General features: G+C 38.0%; 1 protein-coding gene and 1 pseudogene across 8 annotated transcripts in view; both read left to right on the top strand.

Annotated features, from left to right (window-relative positions):
- Positions 1-21276, top strand: part of DNA2 (DNA replication helicase/nuclease 2) — a 37561-nt gene that overhangs the window by 8358 nt on the left and 7927 nt on the right. For 6 of the 8 annotated variants that reach the window (XM_086382710.1, XM_086382703.1, XM_086382706.1 and 3 more), the window contains 9 exons: positions 1377-1508; positions 8516-8735; positions 11814-11931; positions 13167-13326; positions 14730-14924; positions 16425-16655; positions 19979-20095; positions 20177-20286; positions 20577-20686. In XM_086382710.1, coding sequence (XP_086238836.1) covers positions 1377-1508; positions 8516-8735; positions 11814-11931; positions 13167-13326; positions 14730-14924; positions 16425-16655; positions 19979-20095; positions 20177-20286; positions 20577-20686 — 1393 coding nt within the window. Of the gene's footprint in view, positions 1-1376; positions 1509-8515; positions 8736-11813; positions 11932-13166; positions 13327-14729; positions 14925-16424; positions 16656-18881; positions 19088-19978; positions 20096-20176; positions 20287-20576; positions 20687-21276 lie in introns of those variants that run through there. The other 2 variants (XM_086382705.1, XM_086382709.1) reach the window with 2 other exon arrangements.
- On the top strand, positions 3907-3982 carry LOC147343012 (U6 spliceosomal RNA; annotated as a pseudogene).

The following is a 21276-nucleotide window of genomic DNA, read 5'->3' on the forward strand; positions in this document are numbered from 1 at the left end:
TGATGCTTAAATATAAAGATGGAGCTGGGAGAACCATCACGGAAGGTGATAGCAATTCTCAGAACTTTTTGCTCTCAGGACCTTGTTAACACTAAAATATTATTGAGGACCCTAAGAGCTTTTGTTTACTAGGGTTATATCTGTAGATAATTACTGTATTAGAAATGAAAGCTGATGCAGTTTTTAAATATTTATTGATTAATTTAAAATAATAACAGCCCATTCCACATTAACATAAATAAGTTTAATGAAAAATAACTATTTTTGAAAAAAATGTAATGAGACAAGTGACATTGTTTTACATTTTGGCAAATGCTTTAATTTTATAACTTAATACTAGACACCTAGTTTCTTATATCTGTTTCTGCATTCTCTATATTGCTATATTGTGTGTGTGTATGTGGACTCAGAAATCTCCACTGTGTACTCAGGAGAGAACAAGAGCAAAAAGGCAAATAATGTTGTAGAATTATTATGACACAGTTTTGACCTTGCAGGCACCCTGAAAAACTGAGACTAGATTCTGTTAGTCTTTCCTGACTTTTGACCCAACAAGTTAATAGTCCTACAGATTGTCCTTTGACCTAGTAAGGCTGATGTTCCATTTCTGTTCCTATGGCCTTTTTTCCTCTTTTACATTTCTACTTTCCATTGCTGGGCTTTAGGACCAACAATTATGGTTTATTTCTTTACCCTTGAAGTGTAACTGGGCCCTATTAGACCTGAGATGGTAGGAGTTGGAGCAAATATAAAACTCGATGTCATGTCACTGTTACTTGGATTCTTTTTGTGTATGTGGTAAAATACACGTAGCATTAAAAAATCATAATCTTTTATTTTTTACTTTTGGCCATGTGGCATGCAGGATCTTAGTTCCCCTGCAGTGGAAGCACAGAGTCTTACCGCTGGACCACCAGGGAAATCCCCCAAATCACAGTCTTAACCACTTTTAAGGGTAGAGTTCAGTGTCATTAGTACATTGACGTTGTGTAAACGTTACCATCATCCACATCCAGAACTTTTTTGTCTTTCCAAACTGAAACCTTATATCCATTGAACAACTCCTCACTTCCCCCAGTCCCTGGCAGTCACCATCCTTTCTGTCTCTATGAATTTGACTAGTACAGGTACCTCACGTTAAGTGGTCATACAGTATTTTTTGTTATTGGCTTATTCAGGATAATGGCAAGTTTCATATATGTTGTAACATGTATCAGAATTTCTTTCCTATCCAAGGCTAAATAGCATTCCATTGTATCACATTTAATTGACTTTTTGTCGTTGATGGGTGCTTGGGTTGCTTATATGAATGTTTTTGTCCTTGTTTACTTTTTTCATATTTAAACTTTCATATTTAATTTTTCTTATTTTGATAGGTATCGCCTAAAATTGAATCAAGATGAAATAAAACAAGAAGTAGAGGAGTATCTTCCTTCATTTTCTAAATGGGCTGGAGATTTCATGCATAAACATACTTCAACTGACTTCCCTCAGATGCAGCTCTCTCTGTAAGAAACCCATTTTTGTGTATATAGTGTTTATGTGTTTAGTCCAGGATTTTATTCAAAATGTTGAATTAAAGCTTTTTAGAGGTCAAGTTGAACTTACCAGGTGGCGCAGTGGTAAAGAATCTGCCTGCCAGTGCAGGAGACGCAAGAGATGTGGGTTTGATCCCTGGGTTTGATCCCTGGGTTGGGAAGATCCCCTGGAGTAGGAAATGGCAACCCACTCCAGTATTCTTGCCTGGAAAATTCCATGGACAGAGGAGTCTGGTGGGCTGTAGCCCATGGGGTTGCAAAGAGTCATACACCACTGAGCGCCTGAGCACACACACAGAGATCAAGTCCTGAAAACTAGCCTTTTTGTTTGCTTTTGTTATAAATTGCAGTCCTGAGTATCTTTCTCGGACCAAAAAAAATAATCTAACAAATAGAAAATTCTATTTTCATTTTAGTAAAATTTATAATTTTTGGATGTAGGTATGTTTTTTTTTAATAAAATTTTCAGTTTGTAAATATTTGGGGGTGTTTCTTAATATCACGTGTATTTCTCTGTGTTACTATCATGTATGGACTGTCTCATGTTGATTGCCATGGATTTGTACTTTATGTTTAAATACTGTGTTTAGCCATTCAATACTGTTTGGCTTTTGGTTGGTTTCTTTTTCTTCTTTTCCTGCTTAAAGTAGCATTGGTATAAATTTGTAGGTAGTCCTTTTTTCCTCCCACTGTTTGCCCGTTTGGCAAATATTTATTACAAGCCTAATGGGTGCCAAGTAGTGATCTAGGCACTGGGATCGCAGTAGTGGATAGAAAAAAAAGCTACTGACTTCATGGTGCTTCTGTATTGCTGAACAAGTGAACAGCAAGGTGCCAGATCATGATAAGTGTAATGTAGAATAATGGGGAGGGTAAGAAAAAGGAGTTGAAGGGACATATTTCCGTAGAATGATCATGAAAGGCCTCTAATAAGGTAATGTTGAGCAGGAACCTGAAGAAAATGAAGGAGGGAGCTGTGCAGCTATTTCTATGAAGAGCACTCCAGGCAAAAGCCCTGTGGCTAACGCACCCCTGCCCGTGTGGCTGGAACAGAGTGAGGTGGAAGAGGACAAGCAGCTGTCCGAGAGCCTCTGCAGCCTTGCAGGGCATTGGCTGCCATTCTGATTCCAGGGCCAGATGTGATTTGGCTCCCATGGGAAGCTGTTGCAGGGTTTGCACAGAGGGTTTTGATATCATTTCTTTCTTTCTTTTTTTTTTAATAGGCACTGTTTTATTTTTCTTTAAATAGTCATAACTTCCTTTTACATCAATATTCTTCATCTTTTCTCAATATTCTGGATATTTTATATCATGACATTTTGTGATCTGAACTCGTTTTAAGATTTTGAGTCAGAAATCTTGGGGACAGTGAGTTCTCTGGACCAACATGTTTTCTCAAGTTTTCTGTGGTTCAAAGGACAGACTGAGCCTGGTTGTGAATCCCAGTTTTGCCACAGTTTTGCTGTGTAACTTGAGGCAAGTTCCTTTACCTCGCTTTGCTAGTTTCTATATTGATCTGATTTACTTTTGAAAGGATCAGTCTGGTTGCTCTTTTAAGACTATGTTGTAGGATAGGGCAGAGGTTGTGAGACCAATTTGGAGGTTCTTGAAGGAATCCAAAATAGAGATGGTGGTGGTTTAGACCAGAGTGAGAGTTGTGGAAGTAATGAGTATCACTTGGAGTATAGTCAAGTTTTCAAGGTAGAGGTGATAGATTTTGGTGCAAGGTGATGGATTGGGTGCAGGGTATGAGGGGAACACAAGTCAATGGTGATTCTAGAGGAGAAAACATGATGAGAGTGGGGTCAAGAGAGAATGGTAGAAGAGAATTTGGAATCAGGGAGTGTAGATGACTGTATTGACAGGTTGTCGTATAAAAAGGTACGTAGAAATGGAATGTTAGCCAGAGGCTTATGTGGGGTTAAGAGAGTTTTGTTTTTGTTTTAAAGATGGGAGATACAGCACATTATATGCCAATGAGAGGAATTCCATAGAGGGCAACATTATTCTTAGAGCTGTGTCATTGAGTAGAAGAGAGGGAATGAGAGTACACAAGTTGAGGCATGGACCTTATGGAGACAGTTATTTCTGTATATTAAAACCTCAGAACTGGACTGCTTTATCCAAGGTACTTGGAAAATGTACAACCTTTTACATATGGCTAGAATCCTTTGAGAATTTTTTAAGTCATTTTAGAAGGTTACCAGCAATGTTTCAATGTTCTGTGTCTGCTGGTAGGATTTTATTTATTTATATTTAATTATTATAATTATTTATAGTTGAGTGACTTTCAGTGTATTCATCGAGTTGTGCAACCATCACCACAATCAATTTGTCAATAGGAACTTTGATATGTGTTTAAAAAGTTGTGTTCATTTTGGCAGTACCATACAGGAAAATATGAATGATACAGAGAAGATTATCATGGCCCCTATACAAGGATGGGGCTTCCCTTGTGGCTCAGCTGGTAAAGAATCCACCAGCAATGTGGGAGACCTGGGTTTGATCCCTGGGTTGGGAAGATCCCCTGGAGAAGGGAAAGGCTACCAAATCCACTCTTCTGACCTGGAAAATTCCACGGACTGTATAGTCCATGGGGTCACAAAGAGTCAGACATGACTGAACGACTTTCACTTTACTTTACTTTATACAAGGATGACACATAAACCATTCCATATTTTTATAAAGAATGCATATCACTTTGTTTGTATATCTGAGACTAACACATTTTAAATCAACTATACGTCAATTAAACACTTAGTGGTAAAAAAAAACTAAGGCTTATCTTGCTGAATTGGGTGTATTTATCACATTTTTTACTTTTATGTGGTCACAAATTTACAAACCAGGTACTTATCTGGAAAAAAAAGAAAAAACAGCTAGAGTAAATTGGTTAATGTTTCTTGTTTTTATTTTCTTAAAGCATTTATTTATTATTTAATTTTTGGCTGTGCTGGGTCTTTGTTGCTGCGGAGAGCATGTGCCACTCACTGGTTGTGGAGCGTGGGCTTCTTAAATTATGATGGCTTCTCTTATGGCTGAGTACAACCACTGGAGCACAGGCTCAATAGTTGTGGTACATGGGCTTAGTTACTCTGGGGCATGTGGGATCTTGCTGGATCAGGGATCGAATCTGTGTCTCCTGCACTGCAAGGCAAATTGTTTACCACTGAACCACCAGGGATGCCCCTCTTGTAGTTCTTAAAAATGAATTGATAAATGCTTTGTTCTTTGTTTCTTTGGAGCAGATTGCTCCTGTCTTGCACAGGGGGTGACTCTTGGTGCATCAGTCTTCATTGTGATAATCTGCTAAGTGTTTATCAAACACGGAGAAGGCACTGGCACCCCACGCCAGTACTCTTGCCTGGAGAATCCCATGGATGGAGGAGCTTGGTAGGCTGCAGTCCATGCAGTTGCTAAGGGTCGGACACGACTGAGCGACTTCCCTTTCACTTTTCATTTTCATGCATTGGAGAAGGAAATGGCAACCCACTCCAGTGTTCTTGCCTGGAGAATCCCAGGGACGGGGGAGCCTGGTGGGCTGCCGTCTATGGGGTCGCACAGAGTCGGACACGACTGAAGTGACTTAGCAGCAGCAGCAGTTTATTAAACAGTCATTCTTTTCCTGGTTCCGTGGCTTTGTTTTGTAGTGTTTCTGTCATTTTGGCCTCTTGATTTTCTGTAATAATTACAAACTTAATTTTGCTTTCCATCGTTCCTCACTATTTCTTCCTAGTTGTTTTACCTTCCCTCCCTACCTTTCTTTCCTTCCATATTAGAGTCATTCCTTTGTTTTTGAGGCATTTGAATTTGCTTGAGATTTAGAATTGTGGTGGATATCCATTTTATGGTTGCTTTAGGTATTAGCTTTTCTGTCACTGTTATTTTAGCATTTTGTTCACACGTTTTTTCTTCTGGCTAATCATTTTTGCAGTGTCAATAAGCTGCCGTTTTCCTTATAGTCTTATTGACTTACTCATTCAGCAAACATGTATTACATGCTCTATCTGTGCCCCAGATCATTCTAGATGTTACAGGGAGACTAAAGCCCTCCAAGAACTCAGTGTATTGGTGGTAGTTGAAAACGTAGAAGTGGAGGGGGGTTTCTGAGAGAGAACAGCAATCTGCAGAAGGCAGCAGAAGAGGCATAGAACCGTGGGAGGTAACCATGTAAGAGGACACAGGGAGAGGACTTCCCCGGTGGTCCAGTGGCTAAGACTCTGAGCTCCTAATGCAGGGGGCCTGGGTTCGATCCCTCGTCAGGGAACTAGATCCCACGTGCTACGACTAAGACCCGGTGAAGCCAGATAAAAATAATAGTAATAAAAAAAAAGGACACAAGGAAAGAGTAGAATTCATCAAAGGAGGCTTAGGGTGGACCCTCGAGGGATTTGGTAGCTTAGAAACAGTGTGTCCTGGAAGTTTAGGAAAGTTTGGGATTCCAAATCATCTTTGATCTGAAAGGGATTTTGTGATTAAGCCTTAGATTTCCAGTAAGGAAACTGAGGTGGTGTGACATGGTTTTCTGTGAAAAAACAGTGGTAGAGCAAAGTCCAGAATAAGGAATTTCTTGATTCCCAGCTTGGTATTCTGATCTCTGTGTCTTGGTATGAGACTCTTTGTTTCAGTTATTTCTGATAGGGTTTCATGTGTCTGTCTATGAAGCAGGCACTTCTCTGTACTTTAATTTGCATCATTTCCCCAGCAGTTTATAGCTAGTCTTTAAAAAAAAAAAAATTCTTTAGGCTTTAGAGCAGAGAACGAGACCCTTAAAAGCTATTTAAAGAGATAACCTTTCTTCTTTATCTTCATGACATTATATTCTCTGCCAGGTGGTTCTCAAAGGAGTTTTACAACATTATGTTGATGAAAAGGAGAGTAGTTACATATAAAGTACTGTCATTTGTTCTACAGATCTAAGTCTAAAACCATATTGCTTCTTTTTCTAGAGGAGTGAATTTTAGTATAGCAACATTAAAAGTTTCATTATCTGTCTTCTATTAAATATATGGGCTTCTCAGGAGGCTGGGTGGTAAAGAAACCACCTGCCAGTGCAGGAGATGTGGGTGCAATCCCTGGGTGAGGAAGACCTCCTGGAGAAGAAAATGACAACCCACTCCAATATTCTTGCCTGGGAAATCCCATGGACAGAGGAACCTGGTGGGTTATAGTCCATAGGGTTGCATATGACATTTGATATTTAATAAAGTTTGTTTTATTTTAGAGACATATATTTAAGTGTGTCATGATCAGATAACTTCTAGTGAGAAAAAAACAGATTAATATTTAAGGAATTTCTGAAAAGTTGTGGCTTCCCCGAATTCTTTGATTGTCCTCTTCTGAGATTGCACAACTATACAAGTTTTCTTGGAGATTATATTTGAAGCATTCTGAAACAGTTTGTAAAAAATTATTGAAGATAGAACTCTTTTTCTTGGAATATTTTCTGATTTATTAAGAAATAGTTGCTTGGGACTTCCCTGGTGATTCAGTGGTTAAGAGTCTTTACTCCCACCGCAGGCAGCATGGGTTTGACCCCTGGCACGCAGAACTAAGATCCCACATGCAGCATGGGACGACCAAAAAGCAAGCAAATAAAAAAACACCTATGAAATTAGTAAAACAAGTCAACTAAATCATGTATTTTGAGAGCAGAATTCTTATACTTTTTAAATCTTGATTTTTATATGATATAAAATGTTTTATTACTAGAAACTTTATCCTTTTCATTTATCCATTTCATTTCCATTAGGTTTAGTATTCAGTTCAGTTCAATCGCTCAGTCGTGTCCGACTCTTTGTGACCCCGTGGACAGCAGCATGCCAGGCCTCCCTGTCCATCACCAATTCCCAGAGTTTATTCAAACTCATGTCCATTTTACTAAATCTAATTCCATTAGACTTAGTATTTTATACAGCTTTGAGTATAAAATAGGATTAATAAAAGATTGCTCTTATCTGGCTTTATTTCTGCAGAATCATTTCCTGCTCTGAAAATGAATAAATGTTAGATAAGAGTACAGGAGGCATTAAAAGTTATTTTCATCTCTTCTGATTCCTTTGACATTCATAAATTCATTTTTTCCCTCCTTCCTGTGCTCTTGCCTTATTTAACAGTTAAGATATTAAAATCAGAACCTCTTTTGTAATACTAAAAAAAATTGGATATTAGTTTTAAATATTGATAGTGGCAGAGGTGTATTCATTTAATGATTAAGTAAAGGATATAATGAGTATAGGAGCACCCAAGCTTCTCCAAGGATTGTCATGGGGATAGTGGGGTAGGGATGATGTGTTGGATGATCAAGCCCCAGATTGCATAGATAATAGGAAAAACAGCTCATCCTTATTCAGTTTAATAGAGTATTACATGAAGACATAGGTCTGTTGTTACCTAGGGTACAACTGCATGCAAGCCATTATATATTAATCTGTGTAATAATTGTATATCAAAATATACAAATTGTCATAGTGGCTCCAGCAATCTAAGTAGTGAGCTTTTTGCAATGATATTGACCTGAGGAAATAAAGCCCTGAATTAGGAAGATTGTCATAGGAATGAACTGAATGGACAGATGATAAATATTAAGAATATTTAAATTATATGAGTTAGACACTGTAGGATTCAAACTTGACTGTGCATCAGAATCACTTGGAGTTTGTTAAATTGCTGGGTCTCACCTATACAATTTCTGAACAAGTTGGTCTGGAATGGGGCCTGAAAATTTGCATTTATGACAGATTCCCTGGGTGATGCCGATGCTACTCATTCAGGAAGCATGCTTTGGGAATCACTGCCATAAAGCTCTATAGACTCGTTCCCATCCTCACATTCCCTGTGTGCAGTAGAGAGTCAATGCTAGCATAAAAGAAATGAGCAAAGTGTTCTAATTAAATTAAATAAAATATTTTATTATTATTTTTTAAATAAAATATTTTAATTAAATGTTTCTATTTAAATTTTTTTCTTTTTTTTAGGCCAAGTGATGGTAGTAACAGTAATTCAACATGTAATATTGAAGTTACAAACTCACTGGATATTGAAGAAAGCATTTGGTCCCCTAGGTTTGGATTGAAGGGCAAAATCGATGTTACAGTTGGTGTGAAAATACATCGAGGATGTAAAACGAAATATAAGATAATGCCATTGGAACTTAAAACTGGCAAAGAATCAAATTCTATTGAACACCGTAGTCAGGTATAATAAGAAAATTGTCTGAATGTGTAATATGTTTAAATTTTTTAAATGTTTAAAAAGTAGTCTGCTTTATATATTTTGATTTAGTTCAGGTAATTTTTAATTTAACCCAGTGTTTCCTAAATGTAATTTACCACAGAGTTATTATTTTCATGTAACATCTACATAGGATACTCTTTAGGAAACAGCAGTGTAAATTCATTCATTTTTGACTTTTAATCTGATTAAACTGATTTTTATTTAAATGAAATATAGAACTAACTGAATCTTACCATTATGTTAAATTCACGTTTTTTAAAAATCATCTTCTCTTTGGTAAATATAACAATCTTCTGTTGGCCTTCACAATTGCCTGAAATATTATATTAATTATAGTGAGTTAACAAATCAAAATAATTAACATAAAGTTATGTGTTTTTTTCTAATTATTTCTGATCCCTCTGCCAACCTCCACATTAGCAGTCTATGGTATGTCCTAGATGGCACCTGCCTTCAGTACTCTTGCCTAGAAAATCTCATGGACAGAAGAGCCTGGTAGCCTGCAGTCCATGGGGTTGCTAAGAGTTGGACACGACTGAGCGACTTCACTTTCACTTTTCACTTTCATGCATTGGAGAGGAAATGGCAACCCACTCCAGTGTTCTTGCCTGGAGAATCCCAGGGACGGGGGAGCCTGGTGGGCTGCTGTTTATGGGGTCGCACAGAGTCGAACACGACTGAAGCGACTTAGCAGCAGCAGCAGCAGACACTTTTAAATAAGCAGATAGAAGCTTCCCTGGTGATCCAGTGTTAAGACCCACACTTCAATGCTGGGGCCTTGAGTTCAATACATGGTTGGGGAACTAAGAGCCTACTGAATTGTATAATCAGGGATTAAAGAGATTTTTCTCTTATTAAGTCTTTCTTGTCATTCTTACTTATGTAACAAATACCAAAGGTAGAAAAATTAAATTTCCCCTATTAGAAGACTCAAATATTTCACTTTAGTAAAACAGATATAGCTGAAATTATGAACAAAGACTTGGTTAGATTAAAGCCCTCTTGAGAAAGGAAAATCATGTCACGATACAAGAAAAGTTGTTTTGGAAGTCAAAGGTTTGAAGAAATGTGTTCTATATATAATAGAGGCTGAAAGTTTTCACTTGTTTAAGGACATGTTTGATTGAACTCACTTTTGAATGCTAACAGAAGAGAAATATAAAGGCATTTCAGTGTCTAAAGTGGTCTAGATTCCAAGACCTTTTTTCTAAGGCCACTGCTCTAAATTAAAGTGCCTTCAAGACAAACAATATTATTGTATTTAATTCTGTTTAGTTGGAACTTTTATCTTTGCAAGATGAGAAGTTGCAGGAAGAACTTCTAAGAATATAGTTGTATTTGTTGTATTTTTAAAATGAGAAAATTGATTTGAACAAGGCTCAAACAAATATACTGGTGTGTATATTGCATATTCAGGGTGTAAGAAGCAAGCAGACAGAGAATTATTGTAAATCATTGATATATATATAGGTATTGTGGGTGAGGAAAGATAGATTTCTCATCTTATGGGGTTTGACTTTCTCCACTTTGGTAATGCAGAAAAAGCTTATGTTATAGACTAACTTCATTTAAGGAGGATTTTTATTTTTTAAGTGGGATTATATTCTAAAAATTCATTTCTAAGTTAGAAATTTGGCATTTGAAACGTATTTTCTAAAGGAAAAATATTATATGGAGCTGTGATGTCTAAACCAGCTCACAAAAACCTATTTAACTTGTGAAATAGTTGAATTAAACCTGTGATATAATTGAACTATAATAATGTTGTAAAATTTCATTCCTGCTTCCTTTTATCATTATATGAAGGGAATGTCATTCAGATATTTTTCCCTTTTAATAAATCCCAGAAGCAGAGTCCTCTTCCTTCTGCCTCAGTTCCTGTGTAGGGAAAAATTAACATGGAAGGACCATTAATTTGGATTGACTCTCTTGGTCCACAGCCCCAAGACTCATAAACCTTGTCATTTATGAGTTCATTTTAATTTTTAAAAATTTTATTTGGTTACCTATGCTGTATCTTTGGATACCTATACCATATTCTTGGGCTTCCCTAGTGACTCGGATGGTAAAGAATTCATCTACTGGAAACCTGGGTTCAATCCGTGGGTTGGGAGGATCCCCTGGAAGAGGGCATGGCAAGCCACTCCAGTATTCTTGCCTGGAGAATCCCCTGAAAAGAGGAGCCTGATGGGCTATAGTCCATGTGGTCACAAAGTCCATGGTGGGCTATAGTCCATGGGGATACAACTGAGCACCTAAGCACAGCACGTGCTGTAATAGGCAACACAAGCAGAGTGCCTGTAAGAAGGCCTCCCAAAGCATGTTACATAGGTTTAAATGTTACTGCTAATGTGTTTTCATGAACTAAAGAACTACATCTAACTTGTCTTAGATGGTTTCTCTGAAGAGTGCCACGTAAACCTAATGCACTTAATGCCACCTTCTGTTCTGGAAAAAGCAGTAAACTCTGTAGAGTTAGTCTCGTTTGGTTATCACAGTTACTATGACATAAATAATATGCATTTTATAGTGTTTAATTCATTTACTTATTTTAAACAGGGAAAATAGTGTCTAACGACTGTTAACTTCAAAATGTAAAACATCTCTTAATTTCTCTCTTACGTTTATTGGAAACCTAAACATTTACTATCTAAGAAAAATTCTAAATATTTATTTTTGTCTGTAAAGTGAGAAATATATACTACGTTTGTTTTGTGGAAATTAAATAGTTGGCATTGAATTTATTGTATTACCTGTACTGAATTCAGATCGTGTTATTTTCAAAATGGAAATAATTTAATTGACCTTTTGATTTTGAAATTATAATATGTATTCAGAATTCCCTGGTGGTCCAGTGGGTGGGACTCTGTGGTTTCACTGCCCAGGGCCTGAGTTTGATCCCTGATGGGGGAACTAGGATCCTACGGTCATGAGGTAGGGCCAAAAAAAAAATTTTTAATATATATTGACTGTAAAACATATTTGGAAATATAGAAAAAATTAAAGTTTTACTTGACAAAACGTACTTTGTTTTCACAGCTTGTTCTGTATACACTGCTAAGCCAAGAGAGGAGGGCTGACCCAGAGGCCGGCTTGCTCCTCTACCTAAAGACTGGCCAGATGTACCCTGTGCCTGCCAAACATCTTGATAAAAGAGGTTAAGCTGTTTTCTTTCAATTTTACTTCTCAGGGTTTTGTTTTTTCATTGTTTTTTCCCTTTAACTTTTGCTGACACTCATTTATACCTGACAATCAATCACTGTGCTTGCTAGGCCTAAAACATTTTGTAATTTATAAGTTGTGGTACTTTTCAAAAAAAAAAAGAATTTTGACAGTGTACTATATAATTGAAAACATTATTAACTTTTTTATTATATAAGTTTTTTTGTGTCATATTTTAGATTCCACATATAAGTGATATCATATGGTATTTGTCTTTCTTTCTGACTTACTTCACTTAGTATGATAATCTCTGGGTCCATGTTGCTGCAAATGGCATTATTTAATTCTTTTTTATGGCTGAGTAGTATTTTGTTGTTTATATGTACCACATCTTTATCCATTCCTCTGTCAATGGACATTTAGTTTGGGATTAGCAGATGCAAACTGTTATGTATACGATGGATAAACAATAAGGTCCTATTGAATAGCACAGGGAACTATATTCGATATCCTGTGATAAACCATAATGGAAAAGAGTATGAAAAAAAATATATATGTATAACTGAATCATTTTGCTGTACAGTGGAAATTAGCACAACATTATGAATCAATTATCCCAACAGTATGAATCAATTATCCCTTAATAAAATAAAATTTAAAAAATCTTCCTATACAAAACTTTATTTTAAACTTCCTATCTTATATTTGAGACACTCAGTTCAGTTCAGTCATTCAGTCGTGTCTCACTCTTTGCGACCCTGTGAACCGCAGCACACCAGGCCTCCCTGTCCATCACCAACTCCTCCTGGAGTCCACCCAAACCCATGTCCATTGAGTCGGTGATGCCATCCAACCATCTTATCCTCTGTCGTCCCCTTCTCCTGCCCTCAATCTTTCCCAGCATCAGGGTCTTTTCAAATGAGTCAGCTCTTCCCATTAGGTGGCCAAAGATACCTAATGCACCAAAGGCACCTAATGAGACACTCTAGATAGCTGTATTTTCCCTAGGTTGTTTAAAAACGTTAAAAACTTAATCAAGTGAACCAGAATTGAAAGAAATATACCAAAATGTTAACAGTGGTTATTATTCTGGTGTAGTGGGATACATGAATGTTGCTCCTTCCTTTTTATGTTTTTGAATCTGAAAGTTTTGCTTACATGTAATGGAAAAGATATATAATAAATTTTAATTAATTCTTAGAAAACACCCATCCGTTTTTTCCCCCACAGAATTATTAAGGCTAAGAAATCAGATGGCATTCTCCTTGTTTCACCGTATTAACAAATCTACTGGAGAGAAGACAGAGCTTGCTCCTTTGCCACAAATAATTGAGGAACAGCAAACCTGTAAATACTGTTCACAGATGGGCAACTGTGCTCTCTATAGCAGGTAAACACTGTCTTCTGAAAGTATTAATTCCAGTTAAGTAAGCACTCAACTCAGAATGATTTAACATTTTTGGCTGGTCTGGCATTGATGACTTCATTTTGGTTATTTAAAACGAAGGGAATAGGAAAGAGAAAAAAGCATAGTTAGTTCATATTACATAACAAGCCTATTTCTTTGGAGAAAAATAGAATGCTTTTAAAACTTTTTCCAAAAGTGGATATTTTAATCTTGCGGCATACAGTTTCTGAGGAAATGAAGTAATTGTAGAACTTATAGGATATAGTTAAAGATGTAGTATAGGCATTGTAACTTTTCTTAAATGTTATTTCAAGAAATCTTCCATTTTTTAGTTGATGTTTTAATTTCAAACCTTTTGTAGTTCAAAACTGGGAAATTGGTTTTTTTAGACAATATAATCCAGTAGATCTGTCTTGATATAATCCAGTAGATTGTCTTGTTTATACTTGTATATTTTTCTACATATGGCAAGTTTATTAGCTGTCTCATGAGCAGTTATATGTATTTATACCTTCATTGAGCTTCCCTGGTGGCTCAGATGGTAAAGAATCTGTCTGCAGTGCAGGAGACCCAGGTTTGAACCCTGGGTCAGGAAGATCCCCTGGAGAAGGGAATGGCTACCCACTCCAGTGTTCTTACCTGGAGAATCCCAGAGACAGAGGAACCTGGCGGGCTGCAAGTCCATGAGGTCACAAACAGTTGGACACAATTAAGTGACTGACACACGTACATACTATCATAGGCCAGTGAGAGTCTTGGAGGACGCAAGAAAGTGGTTAGATGCAAATTCAGACTAGGAAACAAGATCAAATCAGAACCAAACTTCTAATTCAGCCTGAAAATTCATATAAAGGACTTTTAAAAGTACGGTTGACCCTTAAACAATGCTGGAGTTGGGGGCGCCAGTCCTCTCTGCAGTCGAAAATCTGAGTATATCTCATAGCTGGCTCTCCACATACAACTGCGTGGTGAGCCAGGATTGAATACAAGGTTTGTCCACATTCTTGTATTCAGCCAGTCTTGGATCGTGTAGTGCTATTTACTATTGAAAAAAATCCATGTGTAAGTGGATCCATAGAGTTCAATTCATGTTGTTCAAGAGTCAACTGTATTGGATCAAAAGATCTCTTAATGGCAAAAACCATGAACTTGGGAAATTTGGGACTATAATACAGGCACATTTTTTTGACACCTTGTTTTACTCTCCATGTTTTCTATGCTATCCTATAGCATATTTGCCCCTGAAATGACTTTTTTTAAAAAAGTGGGTGCTGTGGTTGTAAAGTATGATGATTGTCACATATGTGTACTTATTTTAGAAATATCTCATTTCATAGCCAGTGAAATGTTTTATATGCATCTCTGACTTGGAGCTTTATCTTTAGGGCGGTTGAACAACAGATGGAAGACAGTTCAGTCCCGACCAGCATGTGGCCCAAAATAAAAGAAGAAACCCAGCATCTCAAGCCTATACACTTAGAATATTTTAGCCTTTGGTGTCTAATGTTAACCCTGGAGTCTCAATCAAAGGATAATAAAAGAAATTACCAACATATATGGTTAATGCCTGCTTCAGAAATGTAAGTGGTCCATTTAATACAGTAAAACTTAAGTAATGTGGATTAGCCAGTGGGATGAGATTTGTGATTCATAACAAATACAGGTTAAGGACCATGTTAAAGGCATGAAGTTTCATATATTCATGCCAACTCCAGATGGCTGTCAATGAATTTTTTTCTAAGAAGAAAACCATTGTTATTTTTAGTAGATTAAATATACCTCAAGAAATCTTATTTTAAAAATTATTAGTAAAGTTACATCCTTTTTCATCAATGAAAAGAGTGAAAAACTTGAGTATATCATAAGGTGAATTTTAGCATATTGACACAGTAGAAATTAATGAAGTTTTACTGAATATTTTAAATACTACAGTATTTTAAAAGTTTTTTAGTAAGTTTTCATAGAGATTCAAATTCTCTAAAGCATGTCAATATTGTATTTTGTGAGGTCTTTTTTTTTTTTTTTACAAGTTAGTTATAAAGTTATAATTTTGTGCATTTTGCATAGTATTTTTTTCAGTAATATTTAGTTGTTTTTGACCCATTCTTTTCTTTTCAGAGTGAATCTTGATAATAATGTGGCTTGAGACCTAAGAACGTTATTTCTTTAATACTAGACTTTAACACAATGTGCCATCACAAGTGAAGAAAGTTGAAGTCATTTTCAATAGACTACATAAGTATAGTAAATATGTCAAATGTGTGCGCCAGCAGACTTCTGCAGTGTAGTATTATAGCAGTGCCCGAGAGACTATAAATGCTTAATGCTGACTTCTGAGACACAGTGGAATTGTCAGTGTGCTTGCCATTGTTTTAGTAAGAATAATTATAAATTCTCTAGTAAATACTTGGTGATGGACAGGGAGGCCTGGCATGCTGCGATTCATGGGGTTGCAAAGAGTCAGACACGATTGAGCGACTGAACTGAACTGATGTTACTGCTTCCTTCACTTCAGGTTCAGAGTTAGATTATTATGATTTGTCTTCTGTAGTGTTAACATGTATCAGAACAGGAGGTGGGGGTGTCAGTCAAGAATCAAAGTGCTGATAAGCATGTTGTTCAGAAATCCTCCCTGTGGGTACAGTGAGGGGGATTCTTCCCCCCTCAAAAAAAGAGGGGAGCTCTCTAGCACCTGCTTAGAGATCTGGTGATGAGAGGTTTTTGTTTTGCTTTTTGCCTTGCCGCGCGGCTTGTGAGGTCTTAGTTCCCTAACCAAGGATCAAACCCATACTCACCACAGCGGGAGTGTGAGTATTAACCACTGGACCACCAGGGGAGTCCCGAGAGATTATTATTTTTTAAATAGTATTTATTTATTTATTTGGCAGCACATGAGACCTTCCGACTTCATTGTGGCATGAGGAATCTTTCGTTGCGGCATGTGGGGTCTAGTGCCCTGACCAGGGATCAAACCCAGGTCCCCTGCATTGGGAGCTTGAAGTCTTTGCCACTGCACCACCAGGGAAGTCCTCCGCGAGCGTATTTTAAAATTAATTTCTCTTTTTCTTTCTCTTTCATAGGGAAGAGAGTGGCAGCTGCATTGGGAGCCTGATTAGAATAGAACATGTAAAAACAGTTTGTGATGGACAGTATTTACATAATTTCCAGCGTAAAAATGGAGCCATACCTATCACAAATCTAATGGCAGGTGACAGAATCATTTTAAGTGGAGAAGAGAGAACATTGTTTGCCTTGTCTAGGGGATACGTGAAGGAGATTAACTCAACAACAGTAACCTGTTCATTAGACAGGTGATGAAATGTTCCCTTTTTGGGTGGGGAGGGTAAAGCTTTATTGATAAGTAAACATATACCATACAGTTCATACATTTAAAGTATACAGTTCAATGGTGCTTAGTATATTCACCCAGCTATGCAGTTAGCACCAAAATCCATTTTAGAGCATTTTCATTGCCCCTGGAAGACTCCCTGTACCCTGTAGTCACTCCCCCAACCCCTGGCAACTACCAGTTCCCTTTCTATATTTATAGATTTGCCTTTTCTGATTCATACACTTAAGTGGTCTTTTGTGACTGGCTTTTTTTACTTAACATACTGTTTCTGAGGTTCATCTTCATATAGTAGCTTGTACCAGTGCTTCATGCCTTTAAAAAAAAATTTAGATAAAATTCACATATCATAAAATTAACCATTAACCATTTTAAACATGCAGTTCAGTGTGTGCGTGCTTAGTCACTTCAGTCGTGTCCGACTCTTTGCAACCCTCTAGATGTAGCATGCCAGGGCCCTCTTAACCATGATGATTCTCCAAGCAAGAATACTCGGGTGGGTTGCCATGCCCTCCTCCAGGGGATCTTCCTAACCCATCGATTGAACCTGAGTCTCTTATGTCTCCTACTTTGGCAGGCAGGTTTTTTACCACTAGTGCCACCTGGGAAGCCTATATAGTTCATTGGCATTTAGCAGTTATCCAACTGCTGAAGTTTTGTTTAGTACATTATGTTCCCTAGTAGTAATGTGGACATGTGTGTGTGGGTGTGTGCTCAGTTGCTAAGTTGTGTCCGACTCTTTGTGACCCCAGGGACTATAGCCCACCAGGCTTCTCTGTCCATGGGATTTTCCATGTAAGAATTCTGAAGTAGGTTGCCATTTCCTTCTCCAGGGTAGCTTCTCAGCCCAGGGACTGAACTCACATCTCCTGCATCTCCTGCATTGGCAGGTGGATTCTTTACCACTGAGCCACCTGGGGAGCCCCATATGGGATGTAATCTTATCTAAATAATTCTCACAACCACATGTGTAGCAGGCGGGACAGATGTCCTGTGTTGGCTGTAACGCTTATTTCTCCTCCTCAGCCCTCTGGGCGCTCACCATTTTGTTCAAATTGCTTTTTTCCATTTATAGTTGTGATATAAAGTATAAATTAACACAAAGTAAATTAATTTAAAGAAAAGTATTAAGTAAATAGTAGAATAGTTGGTATGAAAATTTGTGATAGAAGCTAATATCTATGTTCGTTAATATCCATATTCTCCTCTTCCTGGACCCCCAGCCTTCCTTGCATTTAAGTGCAGGCATGCGTCACATTTCTCAGTGGATGGAGATCAGTAATTGGATCCAGAGAGTAACTGCAGTGGAAATATCCAGGCTTGCTCTCCAGTAATCAGTAATCCTGGTTAAGCAGTAACCAGCCCTAGCCCGGGTTTCATGATATTGGAGTATAAGCTGTGATATTTCTGCTGTTTCTTAGGAGTCCCTTCAGTCAGTCCTGTGAGGTATTTATTTAGTACCTAACATGTGTTAGATACTTTGCAAACTCTTGAAGAATTTGTAGTCTTGTGGGTAACAAATAAATATATATTTGAGTCTAATATGACAAGTGTTGGAATTAATGGGAAACAGGAGAGGCATTTAACCCAGTTTTAGGAGGCTCGGGGAAGGCGAGTGAAAAGGGGTTCTAGATCTTCATCCCGTGGGGGAATGTTAGCCCTGTGAAGCAGTGTGGGATGAGTATACCAGACACAGGGGACGGGGTGTGGGAAGGCCTGATGGTGTGAGGTGGGGGGGTCTGCAAAGTGTAGGTAGTAATTACTTTCTGAAATGTAAAAGATAAAGGAGTTATTGGAGAGGTCAGGTCATAGAAGGGTTTATATACCCTGTTAAGTGAACAAAAGAATGATAATCAGATTTGCATTTTCTCTGTGAATGCACTGTGGAGAATAGAGTTAATCAGAGGCGGCAACACTGAAAGCAGAGGAACCAGGTGCCTGCTATAGTGGCCGAGGCTTGAGGTGATTGAGGGCAAGGTAGTTTTGACAGAGAAGGTCGAATGCCTTTGAGAAGTATTTGGAAAGTAAAATTGTCTGACACTGAGATCCTGATTGGATCTGCAGGGTGGGAGAGGGAAGGATCAAGACAGTCATGTAGATGCAAGAGCCATTACCTAAGGTCAGGTCCACAAGAAGAGGATAAGGCTTCAGCAGGGATAAAGAGTTGTTCAGTTTTGCAAACTTTGACTGCCTGAGTTTTAGCTCAGTGGAAAAATCTTGCTGCTTGCTGGACATTCAAAGCTGAAGCTTGGATGAGAAATGGGGTAGGAGAGGAATGTTAGGTCAGGCCTGGTGATGTAGATTTGGGATTCAGATGGAGGCATGGGACCAGTGGGGAAATGACAAGAAAGAACGGTACAGAGGACCATGGAAGGGACCTCGGGAACATCACAGGTTAGCCTGACAGAGGAGTGGGAGAAGCCTATGGGAAAGAGACATGTACTCCAGGCCTGAGGAGGCAGGGGCCATATGCTCAGGATCCTGCTGGGGGTGGTGAGCCCAGGTTGAAGTTCAAGGAAGGCCAAGTGAGTTGTCAGCAGATGTTGCAGGTTTTGGATTATTAACTGCCTTTATTATTATTATTATTTAATTTATTTATTTGGCTGCTCCAGGTCTTAGATGCAGCAAGCGAGAGTTTTACTTGTGGCATATGAAGTCCTAGTTGTGGCATGTAGGATCTGGTTCTCCAACCAGGGATTGAACCTGAGCCCCCTACAGTGGGAGCTCAGAGTCCCAGCCACTGCCTTTTGCCTTCCCCTTTTCTGTTTGCTCACCAGTCCAGGGCCTTAGCCTGCCTTTGGTTGGCAAGTGTGTATTAGGGGCTGGTAGCCATTTTCATAGTTATTCTGGCCCATTTACTTTTTACTTCTTTTTATTTTTGGTTGCACCGGGGTCTTCATTGCTGTGCGTGGACTTTGTCTGGTTGCGGAGAGTGGGGCTACTCCCTAGTTGCACTGTGTGGGCTTCTCACTGTGGTGGCTTCTCTTGTTTCGGGGCACGGGTTCTAGGTGCAAAGGCTTCGGTAGTTGCGGCATTCGGGCTCAGTAGTGGGAGCTCCCGGGCTCTACAAGTGAACTCGAGAGCACAGTCTCAGTAGTTGTGGCGCATGGGCTTATTTGTTCTGCAATATGTGGAATCTTCCCAGACCAGGGATCAAACCCATGTCCCTTGCACTGGCAGGAAAATTCTTATCTTCTGTATCATCAGACAGCAACGCATTTCTTATACCAACCCCTGACTATGTTAAATGAAAAATATTCACATACATATGTTTTGCTGTTTCAGGAACTTGTCAGGACTCCCAGAATCAACTTTGTTCAGATTGGACCAGGAAGAAAAAAATTGTGATATAGATACCCCATTAGGAAATCTTTCTAAACTGATGGAAAATACTCGTGCCAGGTTTGTAACAATAAATGAATCTGAATATCACTCCATTTTCCTGAGGAATATTATAAAAAGCACTTTTTTTTTGCTTTTCAGCCAAAAACTTCGAGATTTAATTATTGACTTTCGTGAACCACAGTTTATATCCTACCTCAGTTCTGTTCTTCCACATGAGGCAAAGGACACAGTTGCCTGCATTCTGAAAGGTATGTTATAATCAACATGCCTGTGTCCATTAATTTTTCTTGGTTCTATTTATAATGTAATCTGTATGATAGTCCAGTATCTTAATAATTTATTAAGCTTCTAATTATGGTTTTTAGACAGCATCGCTTTAGAAGTAGTTTACATGTGACTTTTAATATCACCATGATATTTCCTTACTTTGAGAAGACTATTGAAGAACAGACTAGAACACAGGCTGCTTTTCTTATAGTTAAGTTGCTCATTGAAAATTCAACACTCTTATTCTTATTATTTTTAAATTTAAATGTAGGTTTGAATAAGCCTCAGAGGCAAGCCATGAAAAAGGTACTTCTTTCAAAAGACTACACCCTCATCGTGGGCATGCCGGGAACAGGAAAAACAACTACAATATGTACTCTTGTAAGAATTACTACTCTTTTGCTTAGAAACTGGGTATTTAAATCCATTTCTCTTCAGTTCAGAGAACGTAATACCGGATGTCAAAAGGGCTGAATTTCAAATCAAAATGTCTTTGTTTCAAACTAAGAATGACATGAGAAATAGAAAAACTAAACTATTATAACTATTACCATACATTACCATACCATTACAACCAGTAGTTGTAATCATCATGTATATACCTTGCATTTAAGATTGTCTAAAATCTCTGTGTTTTTCTTCACTTTAAAAAATGACAAGTTGTACGAGGAGGTTGAAATAGATTCTTTTTTAAAAAAAAATTATTTATATGTTTGGCTGCAACAGAGGTTAGTTGCAGCCTTCAGGATCATTAGTTGTGGCACGTGGGATCTGGTTCTCTGACCAGGGACCGAACTCGGGCCGCCTGCATTGGGAGCACAGAATCTTAGCCACTGGACCGCTAGGGAAGTCCCTGATACAGATTCTTATTGAATTTTTTTTTTCATGTCAGTAAATTTCTGAGCAGTCTTAGAATAATGATGATGATGGCACCACATATTTACTGATTGATACTTTGTGCCAGGCACTAG

The sequence above is a fragment of the Bos grunniens genome, chromosome 28, assembly GCF_055505025.1.
Source record: "Bos grunniens cultivar Pamir isolate PY7600 chromosome 28, Bosgru_T2T1.0, whole genome shotgun sequence".
In the NCBI taxonomy this organism is placed as follows: Eukaryota; Metazoa; Chordata; class Mammalia; order Artiodactyla; family Bovidae; genus Bos; species Bos grunniens.